This window comes from Fusarium tjaetaba (assembly GCF_013396195.1).
Source record: "Fusarium tjaetaba strain NRRL 66243 chromosome Unknown NRRL66243_c0000108, whole genome shotgun sequence".
Classification (NCBI taxonomy): Eukaryota; Fungi; Ascomycota; class Sordariomycetes; order Hypocreales; family Nectriaceae; genus Fusarium; species Fusarium tjaetaba.
Window position 1 is genome coordinate 94,507 of NW_023501304.1, and position 20,687 is coordinate 115,193.

The 20,687-nt window shown below is 50.5% G+C and overlaps 3 protein-coding genes across 3 annotated transcripts; 2 read left to right on the forward strand and 1 right to left on the reverse strand.

Moving 5' to 3' along the window:
• Positions 1-630: 630 nt before the first annotated feature.
• FTJAE_5594 (PRP24-pre-mRNA splicing factor) lies at positions 631-3,870 on the forward strand (the record flags this gene model as incomplete). Its single annotated transcript, XM_037352118.1, has 1 exon — positions 631-3,870. The coding sequence occupies one exon, from the start codon at positions 631-633 to the stop codon at positions 3,868-3,870; it is 3,240 nt and encodes a 1,079-aa protein (XP_037207328.1).
• Positions 3,871-4,281: 411 nt separating this feature from the next.
• FTJAE_5595 (DNA RNA helicase (DEAD H box family II)) lies at positions 4,282-9,056 on the reverse strand (the record flags this gene model as incomplete). Its single annotated transcript, XM_037352119.1, has 7 exons — positions 4,282-4,521; positions 4,574-4,649; positions 4,699-6,720; positions 6,771-6,868; positions 6,919-7,489; positions 7,547-8,258; positions 8,309-9,056. 7 exons carry the CDS (start codon positions 9,054-9,056, stop codon positions 4,282-4,284), a joined length of 4,467 nt encoding a protein of 1,488 aa, XP_037207329.1.
• Positions 9,057-10,007: 951 nt separating this feature from the next.
• On the forward strand, positions 10,008-19,648 carry FTJAE_5596 (translational activator GCN1; the record flags this gene model as incomplete). Its single annotated transcript, XM_037352120.1, has 5 exons — positions 10,008-10,146; positions 10,206-17,584; positions 17,642-18,186; positions 18,967-19,429; positions 19,505-19,648. 5 exons carry the CDS (start codon positions 10,008-10,010, stop codon positions 19,646-19,648), a joined length of 8,670 nt encoding a protein of 2,889 aa, XP_037207330.1.
• Between the last annotated feature and the right edge of the window lie 1,039 nt (positions 19,649-20,687).

Sequence of the window (20,687 nt, forward strand, 5' to 3'; positions counted from 1 at the left end):
CTGCATGTACCCTGAACTTTAGTGGAGTTTCAGGCATTACATCATTTTAACGACCCTCGCTTCCCGTTCTTCTGGGAAAATACATACATCCCTGTGCTTATTAACTTAGTTCCCAGCCCAGCCCAGTCCAGTTCGGTTCAGTTCAGTTCAGTCCACTGGAAGGCGTCGAATTATTGGCAGCTGCTTAAGTTTTTTTCCCACTCCACGCGTGCAGTCTTGCAGACTCACACAAGGCACTCGCTGATCAACCTCAGGCTGCCTTTGGTCTGCGTCCTCTAAATCCAGGCCTCCATTTTATTTCCTTTCCTCCTTTAGGTACTGACTCAGCGGAGCTGAACACCTATTGCCAGGCGGCAGACGCCATTATCCCAATCTTTCAGTCTCTCCTTTACCAGATCCCAAACTTTCCCATCGCATCCAGCCTTTCATTCCCACGAACCCGAGAGGTTCTGCGATAGCGTCGACACGTACACGTTCCTCGACCACCTGCTTCCAACGATTTCTGATCTTTCGACTGCTCCCTCCCGGTTTCACCTTTGCAACATCCTATGAGCCGCTATTGAGGTTGTATCGATAATACCAAGAGCATCTTGTGATGCGCCTCCACCAAAACGTTCACACGCGACAAACATGGCCAACCCAGTAGGCGAAGAGAACTGGCTTGCCTATCTCGAGGAGATCGTCCGCAACGCCTCCGACCTCGAGAAGCGAGTCGATGCCGTCGAACATTACAAGCTGGCTGTAGACTCTGAGCCTGGCAGCTTGCGCATCTGGCTTGCTTACTGCAACTACTTCTGGTCCTTGTGGGAAGCTACTCAGAGTCCTACCGGCCATGGCTGGTCTGATGAGGAGCGCATGCTCGGCCGAGAGCTCTTTTCCTTCGGCGGCGCTCTCGATTTGTGGCAGCAAGGCTACGAGGCTATTCGCTACCGCCTAGGGGATAGTCATCTTCTCTGGGATCGCTGGATCTCACTGGAGATGGAATTGCTGGCAAAGACGAGAACCCCCGAAGGCATCAAACGCATCACACATCTTTATCGTGACCGCCTACTTACACCTCACCTTACCTGGGACGAAACATCTCAGAACTTTTCTACCTTCCTATCAGAGTACAACCGCACTGCATGGGAGGAATCCATGAAGGATGTTACCACCAACGCTCAGGAGACCAAACGACTGATCGCTGCTCGAGACCCTTACGAATCTGCTTTAAAGAAAGCTGTGGACGCGAACGATGTCGAAGCCCAGAAAACTGCCTTCACTACGTATCTTGAGTGGGAAATGCTTCAGAGTAAGCGCAGCAACGACAATCCCGAAATTGGTATTGATCTTTGCCGTGGCCTCTACGCACGTGCTCTCACCGGTGCTCTTGCTACAGACCAAAATGCCTGGTACGAGTACATCGTATTTCTATCCTCATCCAACACCGATCTCCAAGCGCCGAGCAGTCTACTCGTCGTACTCCGTAGAGCTGTTCAGCACTGCCCATGGTCCGGCCTCCTCTGGAATAGATACATTATGTGTGCCGAAGAAGCTAAGCGCCCATTCGCTGAGGTTGAAGCCATCAAACATCTTGCAACTAGTGAGGATCAGCTACTCAAAGATGGCATGGAGGGAATGATCGAAATGTATGTGGCTTGGTGTGGGTTCTTGAAAAGAAATGCCATGGATGCTAGTGCCTCCGACGAGGCTGTTGACGTTGCCGATGTAGGTCTTATCGCGGCTCTGGAGGACGTTTCAGTTGTTGGAAAGCGACTCTATGATAAGGACTTCCAGGGTGACCCCAAGTTTCGACTTGAGCGCATTTACATTCAGTATCTCACAGAAAAGAAGGGTGCCGTGGACGAAGCCAGGGCCCAGTGGAACAAACTGGCAGCCCTGCAGATCCATGCAGATAACCACGACTTTTGGTTCAGGTATTATATGTGGGAGATGCTCATCTTCTCATCAGCCGGTGCTCAAGACAACAGAAGCCCTACGCCCTCGTCTGGCGGTGGCACTTATCGAATACCAACTCTGGCTACTGCCGTTCTTACCCGTGCTGTTGCTCGCAGAACTATTGACTGGCCAGAGAAAGTTCTGGATGTGTATATGCAGCATTGCAACGACTACGAAATGCCTCTGCCTCTGCGAAAGGCAGCGGACCGGGTTCACAAGACCGGGAAAGAAGTTAAAAAACGCAGGGAACGGGAGGAACAAGAGAAGGCTGCGGCTTATGCCGCGTACTACACTGCCCCTGAAACCCTAGAGAAGGGCCAGGGGTCTGCATCCCCAGGTGGTTCCAAAAGGAAAAGGGACCCTGAAGTTGACACCACAGATGGACCTGAAAACAACCACAAGCGACAAAGGAATGAGCCCAACGGGGTGGTGTCTGAGCAAGCTCTGGCAACCCAACACGGCCAGCCCCTGAAGAGAGACAGGGAGAATTCGACCATCCTTGTCTCCAATCTACCAGCAGATGTTGATAAAACCAAGCTTCGACAATATTTCAAAGAGTATGGCCACATCAACAACATAACGGCTCTGGTCCGCGATGAGAAGACCGATTCCTCGACAGCGCTCATCGAGTTCAAGTCCCCTGAAGAAGCTCAATCCGCCTTGTTGAGAGACGGCAAATACTTCGGCCAGTCACAACTTGCCGTAAAGCTAGGGAACGACTTGACCGTTTACGTTGCAAATTATCCTCCTGCTGCTGATCAAAAGTATATCCGCGACCTTTTCAAAGATTGCGGCGAGATCTTGAGCATCAGATTGCCCAGCCTCAAGGTCGATACCCGACGCCGGTTTTGCTATGTCTCGTTCCGAGACCAGGAGGCATCAGCGAAAGCTGTGAAGAAGGACGGCATGGTTCTTGAAGGAGGCTTGAAACTTCTCGCTAAATATTCTGACCCCGGTCACAAGAAGGCTCGTGAAGGTGCCCTTGCAGAAGGCAGAGAGATACATATTAGCAATTTGGATCGAACGGCGACCGAGGCGGATTTGAGAGAAGTCTTTTCCAAGTATGGCAATGTCACGCGAGTCAATCTTCCTCGAAACTTGGTGGGTAAGACTAAAGGATTTGCTTTCATTGATTTTGCGACCAAAGAGGAGGCTGAGAAGGCCGTGGCGGAAATGAACAATACCAAGTTCAAGAGCCAGATCCTAGAAGTTTGTCTTTCCAAAGAGTCAAAGATCAAACGTGCTGCAACAACCGTTGTTGCGGATACCGCCAGAAGCTCGCCTGCGCCTTTATCGCACGATGCTGAGGGTGACGAGGCAATGGCAGACGCACCCGATGAAGCTCAGTCCAAACCCACCGCATCAGACATCTCAGCAAAGACGATCGCTCTTTTGGGCCTACCTGATACTGTGAACGATGCACGAATCCGAGCACTCGTCGAGCCTTTGGGTGCTATCGTGAAGCTAACTGTGTTCCCCGGTAATGGTGGCGCCAAAATTGAGTTTGTCGATGCAGCTACCGCAGGCAAAGCGAGCTTACAGCTCGATAGCATGGACTTTGAGGGTCACAAGCTTCGAACGGGCACAATGGATGAACTTCGGCAAGCCAAGGCAGAACGTACCCAGGACCGTATTGTCTACGGGAGAAGGGGCAGGGATAAGGACAAGGGCCAAGAACAGAAAACCAAGGCTGCAGGTAGCTCGTCAACCACTCTCATGCCACCGCCAACTACAATCCGGCGACCAGTGCTCGGGAAACCTGGCCCTCGTCGTGGTCTTGGCTTCAAGCCCAGCGCATCCAAGCCGGCTCAGAACGGCGATTCTGATACCTCGCCAAAGAAGAGCAACGCCGACTTCAAGGCGATGTTTCTCGCCAGTGGTCAAGATACGAAGGTTGGAGACGAAGGAGACAAGCCTGGGTCTGAGCCATGACTGCAGAGTCAGTAGCTGGTTTTGAATGGTATACTGATTGATGTAGCATACCTAATGTAATTCATTAAACTTCAATGATGTCCAGAGGACTAGGGAAGGGAAGGGAAGGGAGTGTTACAACGTGGCTGTACGAATAATGCAGATGTCGAGTGGGAATCAATCAAATCAAACCTGAGCTAACATGCGGTCTTGATCTTTCATTTGCGTATTGCTCAGACGGCTTTCAACTGATCTTCAGAGCCAGCACGGCTATATCTCAATCACTCCCCAAGAAACTCTGGCAAGATATACAATAAGCACCCTTCTACCAGCATGTGCAACTTATCTCCCGTTCTGGTTTCTGGCATGTCACGATGACAATGACATTCAGCATACAGCTAGTCAAACAAGACGCCCATAGAATGTGTATTTTCACCCCTTGCTCGTTATGCCCGCGGTAGATCTATCCTGAAAATCTTGCGTGAAGATCCTCTGCCAAACATCAAGCCACTTTATTTGCTGGGCAGTAGGAAGCTTGCCTGGCTGCTTGAAAGATCTCGTCAAGAGCTCTCGTAAACGTGTTCGGAGGACCTTCATGACTAGCATCGTTTTCCAGTCGGGTACTGCAAAGCGACCGCGGTTCCCGTCTAGAACGATGACCCCGGAGTACATCTGGTGTGATCTTATCAGTGACATAGCTATAGAAAAGTTTTGGTATTCTTACATCACATCGTACATCACCACAAAGCAGTGCAATGGCGAATGCTTCCACAGCAGTAGCCTCGTGGGCGTGGTAAACCCTTTTTGAATATTAGCCAGTTCACCTCTCTTGATTTCAGCACAACTTACGCTCTGGACTGCATAATGTGATAATAGGAAAGCCACCGAAGGTCGTGGCGTCCCCGATTGATAGACGATGGATGGAGGCTGATGGACTGACTTGTGCCGATGTTTCTTAAGCCCTTGGACCCGGGCGCGTCTCTCACAAGAATCTTGGGGTAAAAGCTCCAGGCGATAACTGATGCCGAGACAACATCGTTATCGCTGTTGAGGTTGACTCTTCGAGGAATATCATAAAATTGCTGCTGCCTTCGTCCTCTGCCTCCAGAAAACCGAGCTCGGGAAAGGGCTCTTCTTTCGTCTTCGGTGAGAGAAAGAAAGCCGGAGTCGGCGAGAGAGGTAAGGAGTTGTCCTTTGAGGTCTTCGATGTTTGCAAGAGTTTGCTGACTCAAAAAGTTCTTGCGGCAAAACTGGAACTCCTTTCCGCCGCCCCCAGCAGACTGGCATACACGCTTCCAAGCCAGGTATGCGTTGTAAATAGTGAGAAGATCGGAATCTCCCCGACGGAAAGCCATGCGAGCATTATCTGCCTGAGTGCGCTGTCCAAACGGCGCCGAGAAGGGTGACTTGGAAGATAGGATAGCAGCAGAAGTAATAGCCATGTCCAAACATTTGAAGATGACTCCATACAGAATGAGTTTACCCAAGAATACATCTAAAGGTAACCTGGCCAACTGGTGTCCAAGCGGCGTGAGTTCTTCAGCCTGAGTAAGGGCGCGAACGTCCACAAGAGCATCAACCGCCCGGCGGATGTTTTTTGCCGAGGGGGGGTCAAGAGCATCGCCAAGTGTCTCCTCGATCCCTCCAATCTTACAGATCTTGACTCGGATCGCCAAGTCTTGCAAAGAAAGTCGAAGCATCTCTGGCGTCTGCTGGTCGCTCATCAACTGATCATGGCGGAATTTGGTGAACATATGAAAGCATAATCCTTCTTGTACACGCCCTGCTCGACCACGCCTTTGCTTTGCGTTGGCACGGGAAATGAAGGTATCAATCAGGCGTGAGAGTTGGCGTCGCTCATCGAAGCGCATCTCACGATGCTTGCCAGTGTCAATGACACAAGTGACGTCAGGAATGGTGATTCCGGTCTCGGCGATGTTGGTGGCAAGAACGATTTTACGAATTCCAGATGGTGGGACAAGGAACGCTGACTCTTGGTCCTCTGTAGCGATGGTTGAATGGAGAGGATAAATAAGCCAGTCTTTGGCAAACCTGGGATCTCCTAGCAGCATGTCGTTCAGTGTACGAATCTCAGCAATACCTGGCAAAAACACCAGAATAGCCTTGCTAAAATCCTGCAGATGTTCCTCAACGGCAATTTGAGCTATCAACTGCAGAATAAGATCGAACTCAATACGGTACTCATCAATTTGAGCCAGTGTTGACCGTGTTCTCGCGGCGTATCCTGATAGACTCTTGGAAATATCACTCTTGGTGTTTTCTCCTTCACTCTCTGCAGGATCATCATCTAAGTCAACCATTCTATCAGGACCAGAATCCGCAGGTGTGTACCCAGTGAGTTCAATGGCATCCTCGAGGTATCTAACCTGCACTGGGAACGTTCTTCCAGGTACATTGAGAACTGGTGCTCCACCAAGGTAAGCAGAGAAACGATCCGCGTCAACTGTAGCAGACATAAGAACAACCTTCAAGTCCTTGCGTCTTATGAGGAGCTTCTTCAGGACGATCAGAAGAAAGTCGCTGTCAATAGACCGCTCATGAACTTCATCAAGCACCAGGTGCGTCACTTCCTGCAGGTCATTGGAGCCCTCGAGCATTCGCATTACAATACCAGTGGTTGCATACACCAGCCTTGTTTCCCTCGAGGTATTAGCCTCAAGTCGAATAGAATATCCCACAAGGGATCTATTCGTTCCAAGGTCATTTCTGCTTTCTCCAAGCTCTTCACTGACACGACGAGCGAGAGAGATCGCAGAGATCCTTCTTGGCTCTGTGCAGTAAACCTTGCAGGGCTTCCCCTGAGAAAGCTGGTGCTCCAGCAAGAAAGACGGAACTTGAGTACTCTTTCCGCTATTGTCCAATTAGTAAGACCTCGAGAACGACGTGCTTCAGGACCATACCATCCAGTTTCACCACAAACAATTACCACTTGGTTCTCATCGACAGCAGTCAAGACTTGTTCTCGGAAATTCCACATGGGGAGTTGCATTCGGGATTGCTGAGTTTCGTTAGCGTCATTGAAACCTAGTAGCACAGGCTGCTGCTCACCAGCATCATCTGAAACTTGCGCGTGCTCGACTTCTCTGCCCAGATCTTCTGGAAGTACTCCCCATTTGCAGTACTCTGCCTTGATCGATCTTGACCACCATCATCGCCAGAGTCGTGAGTATGCTTGGCGCCCCGTCCCCGAAACGCGCCCTGAATGATAACACCATCTTCAAGCTCCTGGTCGTGTCTTTGACGCACCAGAGCTCTCAAGTCCCTCACCACATCTCTGTCTTGCTCATCAATTTGAGCTTTTCGTGCTTCAGCAAGTTCCGCCCAAACGTCTTTCCAGACATGGGGAAGTCTGATTACCACTTTTTCGTCCTTGGCGTTGCCGCTGAAGGTATAAAACAAGGCCGCTGTGGATATATAAGATTCGGATTGCTTAGCATCTGGTGTTGCAATGCCAACCATCGTAAAAGTGAATCTATAAGGGTCCGCTGCAATTTGTATGTCAGATGAAGCCGCTGGGGGTGGCACTTCTTGAGGTTTGGTCCAGGTAATATCCAAGGAATGACGATTGGCGAAGGAAGCATCTGAAACAACAGAGTATAAAATTCTCGCCGAAGAGTCCCTAAGATTCACTATCAGCACATTTTACGCGATTTGTAGCGACATCGAGTGGGCTTACCTTGAACGACATGCTTCCTCGAGTGCCCTTCGAGGACTGACGCCTGTCCACTTCCCAAAATCGCGAATTATAATTCGATTTCCATCGGCTGAGTTTACAATGGTGCGGTTTTCGCCCGTGCTTGCGTCAAACTCATTTTGTGGCAGAGATGCAAATAATCCGCCGATATCATCCTCATCCTCATCTTGCCCTTCGGCTAAGACTTCGGCGGCGACACGCTCAGCTTCATCGTTAATGTCATCATTCTCCACTTGCTCATGAGAATCTTCATCCGCTCTGGTTGGTATCACCTCGGCTTGAGCTTGGTATTCTTGCTTCTCGGCAGCCAGTCGCCTTTCGATATCAATTCTTTGGGCTCTCCACCGTTGCTCGGCTTCATACTTGTCGAAAAGAACATCATTTTCGATCTTCCGAATCTTAGCTTCGAGCTTGGCAACAGCAAGTTCTTCCTCCGATTCTGGAGTCTTTGAGCTATCTGGCCGGTCCTTTCCGCGCTCGTGCTCTAGCAATTTGGCTTTAGTCTCTAGGTATTTTGGAACAAGCTCATCAGCTTCTATGTCGCTGTCACAAGCTACCACCAGTTTTTTACTGGGTGAGGAACCTTTGACTGATCGAGCGTTGCTCCCAGCTGACTTGTTTTTACGGCCGTTCCGAGTATCAGTTTGACGAGGAGTACTCGAGCGGCTCGGCATTGGACTGTCCTGGGGGGTATCTATTATACATAATTAGTCGGAGAGGGGCCCAAGACGTCGGGAGACGAACCACCGGTGCTTTTGGGTATCGGCTTCGATCTAGGTTCGTAACTCGGCAATTCTCCAATCTTGCATTCTCTGGCTAGCCAGTCAAGGGCCTCTTCGAGGCCCCAGATAGAATCTCGATTTGTCGATGCGACATTAGGTGCTATATCGAGGATATATCGTATCGCAGCCGTCACTCTTTCCGTGGGGAATTCTGCTGCGATCAGGGTCTGTTGTAGTGTCCAGAGGCGGACGATCATGTCTTCTTCAGGAGGCACCTTCCCAGCGCCAGCATTCTCTGAGGAGGACAGGCTAGAAGCGGCAAATCGATTTTCTGCTTGCACGAGGTCGAGTATGTGATCCATCAAGTCTGGCGGTAACCATTTGAAACTATTGATAGAATCGGCCTGGCCACGAAGGAGTCGACGGTCAGTATCGAGACGATTCCGTTGCCGTTGAGCATCTTTCTTTGTTTTTGCTGCATGTTTCTCCACGAGCAGTTGTAGCTCAGATTCTTCTAACTGCTTCTCGAACTCTTCGGGGCTGAGGGCCGTCTCTTGGGTTGCAGCATTGGTGGTCGTATCGCCAGTTGTTGCGGATGAGGATGGAGGGGCATCCTTCTGGGTTGATGGAGGGGCACCTTGACCTTTGATAGTCACAGGCTTCGATTCAGATTCGGCAACCTCAGGTCTGGGCTTGGAAGCAACCGACGTGGTTGCGAATCCTCGAGCTGGGTTAGCAGCGGGCTTCTTTTTCTTTTTCGCACCCGCCATTATCGTCAACGGAGGGCCAGCAGGCGGTAAAGACAGAGAGTGGGATGAGGAAAGAATGAGTACTCTCTAGTTTGGACGTATCATGGCCGAGGGAGAAATTTGCTAATGAAACTGAGGATTAGGCTACCCCTGCAATAAAGAGGGCTACAAAATTCGATTGCAGGTCATTGAGAGTGCCGATCTACAGACGAAGGGTGCAGGAGTGAAGTGATTTGAAGGCGGAGGCTGTGACGCAAGGGCTTTGATCTCCAGTTCTGTGGATCGTGCCTGAATAGGTGAGGATGAATTAGAGGGAATAACCACAACCATGAAGTATTAATGACCTAGAAGAAGTGTCTGGGGGAAATACGATCTAGCAGATATACCACTAGTGCAACGGAATTGCACTCTACCAACCTCCCTTACCCAGGTAGGATGTGACAAGATTGTTCCTTGGATCGATACTCATAGATCTGCAAGGTACAGGTGCACCACTGTTTAACGGCTTCTGCCCTGTGCTGGAGGCTTAGTCATGGAGCCCAAGGTAGCATGGAATGTATCAGGACAGGCCAACCTGCGATGCGTCATACCGGGCCGCGAGAATTTCAGTAGGTGGGCTAGAGACTTTCAGGGCTCCTGACCCCACCTAAATGGCCTGTCGAGCTTTCGACAAGGTGCTACCTCAGGTGCCTAGTACCTATCCCTCCGGATGTCTTAGGTAAGGTAACCTCTGTTGATTCAGCGTGGGGTAAAGGTCCATAGGTCGAGATATTTGTGTTCTCTCGACGGATTTGGTGCCCAAAAATTCTAAAACACCAACTACGAGCCTACCACCAAACCTTCTTGACATAGGTAGCCTACGTTCCACCACCTCAACTGAGGATCTACGCCTCGAAACTGGCGTTCACGAGCTCTGGTAGCCCCAGATGAGTTCACCAACCCGAACATATACCTCCGTTTTCGAATTCCAGAATGTCTAAGGGCGACTCTTCCGACTCTGGCGCTCCGGCCCCTCTTGACATGGCCGCCGTTAAACAGGCCCTGTCCTCATCCTCGACCGCTGTTCGAATCACTCAGTTGCGCACAATCGAAGACAAATTGGCCCAGAAATGTTCGCAAACCCTTGTCCTCTTCCATTGTTCTATCAACCAGCTGACCATAGCTCCTCAGCCCTTGACAGTGCCTCAATCACACGTCTCCTCCAGCTCCTTTTCGGAACATATGCCTTTTACACAGATAGGCAGTCCAGATTGTCGGTGCAGAAGTGCCTGATTGCGCTTGTTTCCTCCGGTGCCGACTCCAAGACCATCGCTCCGCTCATTGTTGCCTTGCGCAAAGAAAGCCAGAAACCTGGCATTGCTCCTACCAATGCATTCGTTCTCGTCGAATGGTGCAGTTTGTTTATGCAGCATCTAGATGCCTCGCAGTGGGACGAATTTGCTACCGATATCATCCTAGCAGACGCGGATGCTCTGGAAAAGTGCCACCAGCCCGTTTCCAGGAAGTCAGTCACTCACTCCGCCATCATTGTTACAAGGAGGGGTTTGCGGAAACTCTTCTCTTCGAATGAACTGAGCGAGAAACGGCTCTCTGCTTCTGTTGATGTCCTGACTGCGAAGGGGGCTCAGTCGATCTCTAGAAATGCTGTCTTGCTTGGGGTCATCGCTGGCGTATCTGCTAGGAAGGATCACTTGCGACCTGTTCTCGATTCCCTCAAATCTAGATATTACGACTTCTTTACGAGAGAGATCATTGGCTCCCGAACCAGTGTTCCAGAGCATCTAGTGCTTGGCCTCGGTGACTTCTTCGCTTCGTTTGCCACGCTTGAAGAAATATCTAAAGAGCTGATTCCTGCTCTCGAGAAGGGTCTTCTGCGCGCCCCCGAGGTCATTCTTGGTGGAGTTGTGACGCCTCTTGTTCGTTGCCTCCCTGAGAATTTTGATCTTTCCAAGATCCTTGAGCAGAATCTGCTCAAGCCCCTTTTGTCAAATGCAAAATCTACAAATGCAGCTATTCGTGCTGGCTCGTTAGATGCGTTCAGCGCCCTGGTCAACAAGTCTGGCGATACTGCTTCATTGGAAAAAGTCATCAACGAGGTTGCGACACCCCTGAAATCCGGCAAACTTGCTTCTCCTGACCACCGTATACTGCATGCGCAAATGCTCCAGACGGCGCCTCTCTCAAAAGCAAGTGCCGAGCAAGTCGCAAACGCAGTTGCAGTCATCGCTGCCAAAGAAGGTAACGAGAGTGCTTTAGCTGCGGAAACTTCGGCCTTGGCAAAAGCGATTTCTTTCTTATTGACCAACGATGCTGAGGTCTCCAAAAGTGTGCTGGAATCCGTTACCAAGGGCCTTACTGAAAAGAAAATTCCTTCTCGGAAGTACTGGTTGCTCCGTGTCGGCGGTATCTTGCAAACCCTCAATGAAGCGCAATCAGTGTCTTCGGCAATGGCTGGTTTTGTGGACGCAGTGATACCAAAACTCATTACCACTTTCACAGAGGTGACCTCCAATGCAGCTAGTGCTGCTCAGAGCGGCCTTATTGTTGGTGCCTACATTCTGACGGCTGTAAGCACACATATTAATCGCGTGCTTCCTGGTTCTTCAGCCGATTTAAGCTTGGCAAAAGCATCGGTTACCAAGCAATCGCTATCCTTGGACCCCAAGTCATCCTTCCTCCTCAGTCCTCGGATCTACTCTAAGGTCTCAGCCGACGAGGATCTTAAGTGGTTTTCACGGGCCTTGGACTCTATCTTTCAAGGCCTTGACAAGGAGGCTGATGGTCAGGTTGCCCTCGCTTGGTCTGAAGCAATTATTCACCTAGTTACCGCTCAGAGCGTACCGGCAACTGTTCAGCAGGAGACCTCCAAGACCCTTTCCAGTCTGTACATTCGTAGTCCAAAACTGGTATCAGGTTTCATTATCGCAGGCCTTTGGGATTATCTGAAGCACTCTGGATCTCCTGACAAGGAACCATCATCAGGAGCTCATAACTTGATCCAGGTTGTGAAAGCTATCTGTTTGACCCCCAGTGATATCGAAAAGTCCGGGGAGACCATCAGCACTGAGGATCTCGAGACACAAGCAAACAATCTCCTTGTTCTGGCGCGCCCAGAGCTGATTCCTAGGGCAAACTGGATCGATTTGTGTCTCAGGATGGAACTGGACCCGGGCAATCTAGTCAAGAAGTACCAAGATGAGCTTGTGACAGAAATAGAGAATCAAACATCATTCTCCCAGAAGGTTTGTATGGCGGTCCAGCGGTACGGGAATCTCGCTAACCAATACCGACAGGTTGACGCCATCAAGAAAGCTGCGTACAACGCAGCTGCTGACCTGGCTTTTGTTGCTCCCGAAACCATTATTCCACGCCTGCTGGAGACCCTTAGCCGAGATCTCAACGCCGAGCAACTCCACGATATTGGTCCTGTCGAGGCGGCCATCTTTAGAACGCCTGAGGGTACCGTGTTCGTTGATGTGCTTGCAAAGAAGTCTCAGCAAGTCTTGGACAAAAATAAGAAGGACTATGATATTCTCAAATGGGAGGAAGAACTTAGGAGTCAGCTTGAGAAGAAGAAGGGCCAACAGAAGAAGCTGACCCCAGAGGAGAACGCAAAAGTCAATGCTCAACTCAAGAAAGAGAGCCTGATCAGGCAATCTATAACTGAGATTGAGGCAAGACTTTTACGGGGCATTGGCATTATCCGAAGCCTTGCCACTGGTCCACCAACAGATGCTGCTCAATGGCTCGGTACTGCGGTTTCACTCTTGATTGGCATTATGGACGCCGGTGCTACAATGATCACTGGTGATGCAGCTCCATTGGCTTACATAACTTGCGCAGAGAAGGTTACGGAGCGCCTGGGCTCGATGAGGCCTTTCGTTGGCATCGCGGCCCTCAGGCTACGCGGCGTGTCGCTGGCAGAGAACTATCAAGAGGAAGCTGTTGAAGATTTGGTAACAAGGGTTTTGTACCGTTTACGGTTTGCTAGCGAGCAGCGACCTTTCGACTCTGTATCACTCATCTACGCGTTGCCGCTCGTGCTGGAGCTTCTCCGTAAAGGTGGAGTTGGTGATTCGCCCGATGATGCAAATGCTCAGCTAGTATTGGCCATCGAGTTCCTCTCATACCATACTGATGTCTGTAGTGATGAGGCTGTTCCTCGTGCCGAGCTTCTTTCGGTTCTCATCACTTCTATGCAGGCATATGCTCAGCATTACAAACTCCTTCGGGACTGTTTTGCCGATATGTGCCGCTGCATCGCACCAAACATGGACCGTGATGAGATGGTTATTCTTGCAAAGGGTGCACTGGTGCCTGAAACGCGAGTCAGATCAACTGTGCTGCAATCTATCAGCGCTGAAATTGATATGAGCGAGCTTGGCTACTCCAATGAAATCTGGATCGCTGCTCATGACGATGAGGAAGAAAACCAAGATCTCGGTCGGGAGATATGGGAGGAGAGTGGCTTCGAAGTGACGCCGGAAGTGCCACTTCAGATGTTACCTTTCCTCGAGAGCAAAGATGGGCAGTTGCGCCGTGCCGCTGCTCGCTCCCTGGCTGAAGCAGCTAGCTTGCATGATGAGTCTTTACCTGCGGTGCTTGACCAGCTCAGGGCCACTTATGTCGAGCTTGCCAAGCCCCGAGTTCAGCAGCTCGATGAGTTTGGCATGCCCAAAAAGATGGATCTGTCCGATCCTTGGGAAGGAAGACAAGGTATTGCTACAGCTTTCAAAGAGATTGCTCCAGTTTTCAAGGTTGATCAGCTGGATCCTTTCTTTGACTTCCTCATCAATGCCGGTCCTCTTGGAGATAAAAACGATGCAGTGAGAAGTGAGATGCTGGATGCTTCGATAACAACCATCGAAATCCACGGCAAGGGCATTCTTGATGAGCTCATGTCAAAATTCGAACAGACCTTGGAACAACCAGACAAAAACAGCGACGCTGCTGACCGTGTCAACGAGGCGGTGATCATTATGTACGGTGCCTTGGCTCGCCATTTGAGCCCTGGTGATCCCAAGATACCTATCGTTATCGACCGCCTCGTGGCAACTCTAAGTACGCCCTCAGAAACAGTACAATATGCCATTGCTGAATGTCTGCCTCCACTGATCCGGGCCTGCCCTGACCAGTCTTCCAAATACTTTGGTCAGATCATGGAGCAGCTCCTCACTTCTAAAAACTATGCTGTTCAGCGAGGTTCGGCTTATGGCCTGGCTGGCCTTGTAATGGGCAGAGGCATCGCGGCACTGAGAGAGTACCGAGTGCTGTCAACTCTCACTGACGCGATGGAAAACAAAAAGGAGGCAAATCAGCGTGAGGCTGCTTTGCTAGCATACGAACTTCTTTCAACTATGCTTGGACGCGTCTTTGAACCTTACGTGATCCAGATTGTGCCCCAGCTGCTGACGGGCTTTGGTGATGCTAACGCAAACGTTCGTGAGGCTTGTCTGGCAGCGGCCAAGTCGTGCTTTGCGAAGCTAAGCTCTTACGGCGTGAAGAGAATCATGCCAACTCTGCTTGATGGTCTTGAAGAGCAACAGTGGAGGAGTAAGAAGGGTGCTTGTGATCTTCTTGGTGCAATGGCATACCTCGATCCACAGCAGCTCGCCAACAGTCTGCCCGACATCATTCCCCCTCTGACGGGTGTGCTCAACGACAGCCACAAGGAAGTAAGGGCCGCCGCAAACCGAAGCTTGAAGAGGTTTGGAGAAGTCATCAACAATCCAGAAATTAAATCGTTGGTCGACATTATTCTGAAGGCTCTGAGTGACCCTACAAAGTATACAGATGAAGCCCTGGACTCGCTCATCAAGGTCCAGTTTGTTCATTACCTCGATGCTCCATCTTTGGCATTGGTCACTCGCATTCTACAGCGTGGTTTGGGCGACCGTTCCAACACAAAGCGCAAGGCAGCTCAGGTAATCGGCAGCTTGGCTCATCTGACCGAAAAGAAGGACGTTGTCATGCATTTACCGGTACTTGTGGCTGGTCTCAAGATTGCCATTGTCGACCCTGTGCCTACCACTCGAGCGACAGCTTCCAGGGCGTTGGGTTCTTTGGTCGAGAAGCTTGGAGAAGACACACTTCCAGATCTTATTCCTGGCCTGATGCAGACTCTCAAATCAGATACTGGTGCTGGTGACCGATTGGGATCCGCCCAGGCTCTCAGCGAGGTGCTCGCTGGGTTGGGAACGACAAGGCTGGAAGAGACTCTTCCCACCATTCTTCAGAATGTCGAATCCTCGAAGCCCGCCGTTCGCGAAGGCTTTATGTCACTTTTTATTTTCCTTCCCGTCTGTTTTGGCAACAGCTTCTCTAATTACCTGGGTCGCATTGTACCACCTATTCTGGCTGGTCTTGCAGATGACGTCGAATCGATTCGCGAAACCGCACTGCGTGCAGGTCGCCTGCTGGTCAAGAATTTTGCTGCTCGTGCTGTCGATCTCCTCCTTCCAGAACTTGAACGCGGCCTTGCGGACGACAGCTACAGAATCCGACTTAGCTCTGTCGAACTTGTAGGGGACCTTCTCTTCAACCTTACCGGTATCAAGGCTGGAACCGAGGCTGAGGACATTGAGGAGGACGAGAACATCAAAGAAGCTCCTGCTTCTTTGAAGGAAACACTCGGGGAGGAGAAGCGGAATAAGATACTCTCCGCACTCTACGTATGCCGCTGCGATACAGCTGGGGCGGTTCGCTCGGCCGCTATTGCTGTCTGGAAGGTTCTTGTTCACAGCCCGAGAACCCTGAAGGAGCTTGTGCCAACCCTCACGCAACTTCTTATCCGTCGCTTGGGAAGTTCCAATATGGAACACAAGGTCATTGCCAGCAATGCCCTGGGAGAACTTATCCGAAAGGCTGGAGACAGTGTTCTCTCCAGTCTTCTTCCCACTTTGGAAGAAGGCCTTCAGACATCTACAGATGTTGACGCTAAGCAGGGTATTTGCTTTGCCTTGAGGGAGCTTATCTCTTCTGCGTCGCCGGAGGCTCTTGAGGATCACGAAAAGACCCTGATTTCCGTCGTTCGTACCGCACTGACGGATTCTGATGAGAATGTCCGAGAAGCCGCTGCTGAAGCATTTGATTCGCTTCAGCAAATCTTTGGCAAGCGAGCAGTTGATCAAGTTCTTCCTTTCCTTCTTAACCTTTTGCGTTCCGAGAGTGACGCAGACAATGCTCTGCAGGCACTTCTCACCCTGCTTACTGAGACGACGCGCTCGAATATTATCCTGCCAAACCTCATTCCAACCCTCACGACACCGCCCATATCAGCCTTCGATGCCAAGGCTCTTGCATCTCTGTCCAAGGTTGCTGGTCCTGCGATGAACCGCCGCCTCCCCAACATTATCAATTCGCTCATGGATAACGAGATAAATTGTGACGACGATGGCCTTCGGGAAGAGCTGGCGACATCTTTCGACACCGTTATTCAGTCGATTGATGAGTACGATGGTCTCAATACAGTCATGAACGTTCTGCTACAGCTTCTCAAACACGATGATCACCGACGCCGAGCGGCTACTGCTCGCCATCTGGGCAACTTTTTTGCCGCTGCCAGCGTGGATTATTCCAGATACAACCAGGATATCATCCGTTCATTGCTCAACTCCTTTGATGACAGAGATGCCGATGTCGTCAAGGCTGCGTGGATGGCTCTCAGCGCATTCACAAAGAAGCTGCGAAAGGAGGAGATGGAGTCGCTCGTCGTTTCCACTCGACAAACTCTTCAGCGTATCGGTGTCGCTGGAGCAAACCTGCGTGGGTTCGAGCTACCCAAGGGCATCAATGCCATTCTACCAATCTTCCTGCAAGGTTTGATGAATGGTACTGCAGACCAAAGAGTTCAAGCTGCTCTGGGTATTTCAGACATCGTTGACAGAACAAGCGAGGCCTCTCTGAAGCCATTCGTTACCCAGATTACTGGTCCCCTGATCCGCGTCGTTTCAGAGCGCGCCACTGAAGTCAAGTCAGCAATTCTTCTGACCCTCAACAATCTCCTGGATAAGATGCCTGCGGCACTTAAACCTTTTCTTCCACAGCTTCAACGTACATTTGCCAAGTCTCTCGCGGACCCATCCAGTGAGACTTTGAGGACACGGGCTGCCAAGGCACTGGGTACTTTGATCAAGTATACGCCCCGTATCGATCCGTTGATTGCTGAACTAGTCACTGGGTCGAAGACGGCTGATCCCGGTGTCAAGACGGCCATGCTCAAGGCCTTGTATGAAGTTATCAGCAAGGCGGGTGCGAATATGGGTGAGTCATCACGAGCTTCTGTCTTGTCACTTATCGACATGGACACGGACGAGAGAGATGAGACTATGACCATCACTAATGCCAAGCTGCTGGGGGCTCTCATCAAAAATGTTCCTGAGGAAGCCGCTCATGGTTTATTGAAGAACCGCGTGGCGACCTCGCATTTCACTCATTCTTCTGTCCTTGCCCTGAACTCGGTCCTCGCGGAGTCACCAGACGCGCTGCTTCAGAGCACCTTGGCCGATGACTTGCCCGATTTGCTTTGCCAGGGCGTCACCAACAAGAACGTAAGCCACATCTATGTTCCCAGATCGAATATGATTGGTAAACTGACAACCGTCTAGGTATTTGTTGCAGACAATTGCATTCTGGCAACTGGTAAGTACCTACTGTCAGATTCTCCCAAGACATTTGAGACTACAAAGGGAATTTTTGAAGCCCTTGCCTCTGTGATCCAACCTGGCAATGCAACCGACTCACGCCGGCTTGCACTGGTTGTCGTTCGTACTGTCAGTCGCAACGATATGGAGATGGTCCGACCTCATATCGCCCTGCTAGCGCAACCCATATTTGCCAGTGTTCGCGACCCTGTCATTCCCGTCAAGCTCGCTGCTGAAGCGGCATTTGTGGAGCTTTTCAATGTGGCTGATGAAGAGAGCCGCATTTTCGATAAATTCATGGCTGGCCCAGGAGCAGATCTGCCAGCCAACACCAAGAGGAGCATGGGAGACTATTTTAAACGTGTCGCCATGAGGCTAGGCTCCCAAGCCCGCGAGAGGCGCGAGGCTGAGGGTGGACAGGGGGGATTGGGACTGTCCAACGATGAAGCTGAGGATGAGAAGGAGATTTGGAGTGTGGGAAAAGTTGATGTGGGCAGCGATGCATTCTCGTAAAATATAAAAGAGCATATCGCAAATACAATCTCAGGCTGTCTGGGCATGTGTCCCGGACGAATGCCGTTGAATATGCCGTTGCACTCGGTGAAAAGTTGGTAACTTGACCACAAATCGTATCTACTTGTTACCTTGATAATGAAGATCTGATCATGCATGCGAAAGGAGTCCAGGCAATCACCAGCCTAATCTCAGTCAACGACTGCAATTCTAAACTCGGTAATACACAGCTGTTTTAACACACTCCTATTGTCCACAACAATGTAAAGCTGCGTAAAGCGTGCGTGTGGTAAATCATCTTGGCGTGCATCTCAATTAAACCGAAATGAAAAATATACTAAAATCAAGACCCCAAAATCTAATTTCAGAATCATGATTCATTGATAATTAATTCACCTTTAAAATGCTGAGGTTAGGTTAGGTAGTTTCTTCAATTTGATAGGCTAACTTGCTCCTGCCCATTTCGACCCTGAGGGTCACGTGCAGCCCTCGCTTGACGTTCTGAGGTTAGCGTGAACCCACAGAAGGAGTTGCAAGCAGAGAAATTCTGGCCTCGCAACCCCTCTCACCAGTCTTCATCATCCAACATCCATCGAGGACCGGCCATCACCACCCAACGACAATCAAGATGTAAGTGCATCCGGACGATCAGCACAAGCGAGGGGGCGATGCAGGAGGAGCTTTGGAAACAGTACATGAACTGGTTGCAATGCTTTTTGATGGTGTCGCCACGGATCCGCTGGATTGGAAAATTTGGGACATGACAACATTATCAGAGGGTACTGGTGGCTAACTGATGATTTCTTCCTCAACTACAGGGTCAATCTGCGAACTCAGAAGCGCCTGGCCTCAGCGGTCATCGGCTGTGGCAAGCGCAAGATCTGGCTCGACCCCAACGAGCAGAGCGAGATCTCCAACGCCAACTCTCGCCAGACCATCCGAAAGCTCATCTCCGATGGCCTCATCATCCGAAAGCCAGTCACCCAGCACTCACGATCGCGCGCTCGCGAGCTGAACCTCGCCCGACGAGAGGGCCGACACCGTGGCTATGGTAAGCGTAAGGGTACCGCCGATGCCCGTATGCCTAGCCAGGTCCTCTGGATGCGCCGCCTCCGAGTCCTCCGCCGTCTCTTGGTCAAGTACCGCGCCAGCGGCAAGATCGATAAGCACCTCTACCACGAGCTGTACCACAGCAGCAAGGGTAACGCTTTCAAGCACAAGCGTGCCCTCGTTGAGCACGTACGTTCTATCAATGATGCCCCTTCATCGGGGTCCCCGCTTGGGATATTTGCTGACATGGAGTTTTTGATATAGATTCACCGTGCTAAGGCTGAGAAGGCCCGTGAGACTGCCCTTCAGGAGGAGATGGATGCCAAGCGTGCGAAGAACAAGGCTGCCCGCGAGCGCAAGCAGGAGCGTGCGGTGGCGAAGCGAAATGCTCTCCTTGCCGAGGAGTAAGATTAAACCTAGTGGACAATGACAACATTTCGGTCTTGAGAGGAGGCTGCATTCGGAGTCTGCGGGTTGGGTCTCTTTTTATGCCCTTCTGGTTTCTACACTTGTACCGGCGGGGGTTCAGGCATGTAGCATTGAAAACAAAAATGGAATCGATGATGCTCGGATGCTTGGATGTTTCACCATTTACGACCTTCTCGTGAGCACTTGTTCCGCTCATCATGACTTAAGTACCACCAGCGTTTTAAAAAATAATGTGCGCGGTCTGGCTTACCAGGAGAGCAATGTTCGTGACGCCTCATATGTGTCATTGCGTCGATTAGCGAGTGTGAATTGTCGAAAACTGAGCCACAATTAAAAGTCCCGACTTTCTGTATGATTGGGACATTCCCTGCACTACCTACCTATTTATTTGAACAATCATAAATTCAAACATCGGCTTGGTTGGACAGGGACAGGCAAAGCCAGCACATCTAACCCAAGGTACCTAAACATGCCAACGACCTGACTATTGCAAGGGCAGCCAGATGATGTCGTGGAAATAAACAGAACAAGCAGAGGCTCAGTGAGGTCGATCATCCTTAAAGAAGAAGAAGGCTACCCCATGTCAATGAGTAGCGAGGTTGCACCAGCTCCAGACGGACCTATATATTTACTGTCCAAACGGTCCTATCATGCATGGATACCTAGCTTCACGGATACCTTGATTGATAAGAGGGTGGATGAGGGAACCAAGCAAACAGCTGTGCTACATAGTGCGTGGTATGGTCGAATTGTTTTATACTTTGACTGTAACCACAAGGTACCTACCTACCTTAGGTACTGTAGTCATGGGGCTGTGGTATGTAAGGCCAGAAATGCATCACAGGGAGTGTAGTGTGCTCAATGCACTCCGTAGGTAGTTGCTCAGAGGCTATTCCCGGGCATTCAATGTGAGTTTTTTAACCCGGGCACTGAAGCTACCAACTAATATTCTATTCGCTCTGGAAGACGAGCGCTAACTCCAAGAGTTACAGGGATCTTGGCTAAGCATTATAGCTGC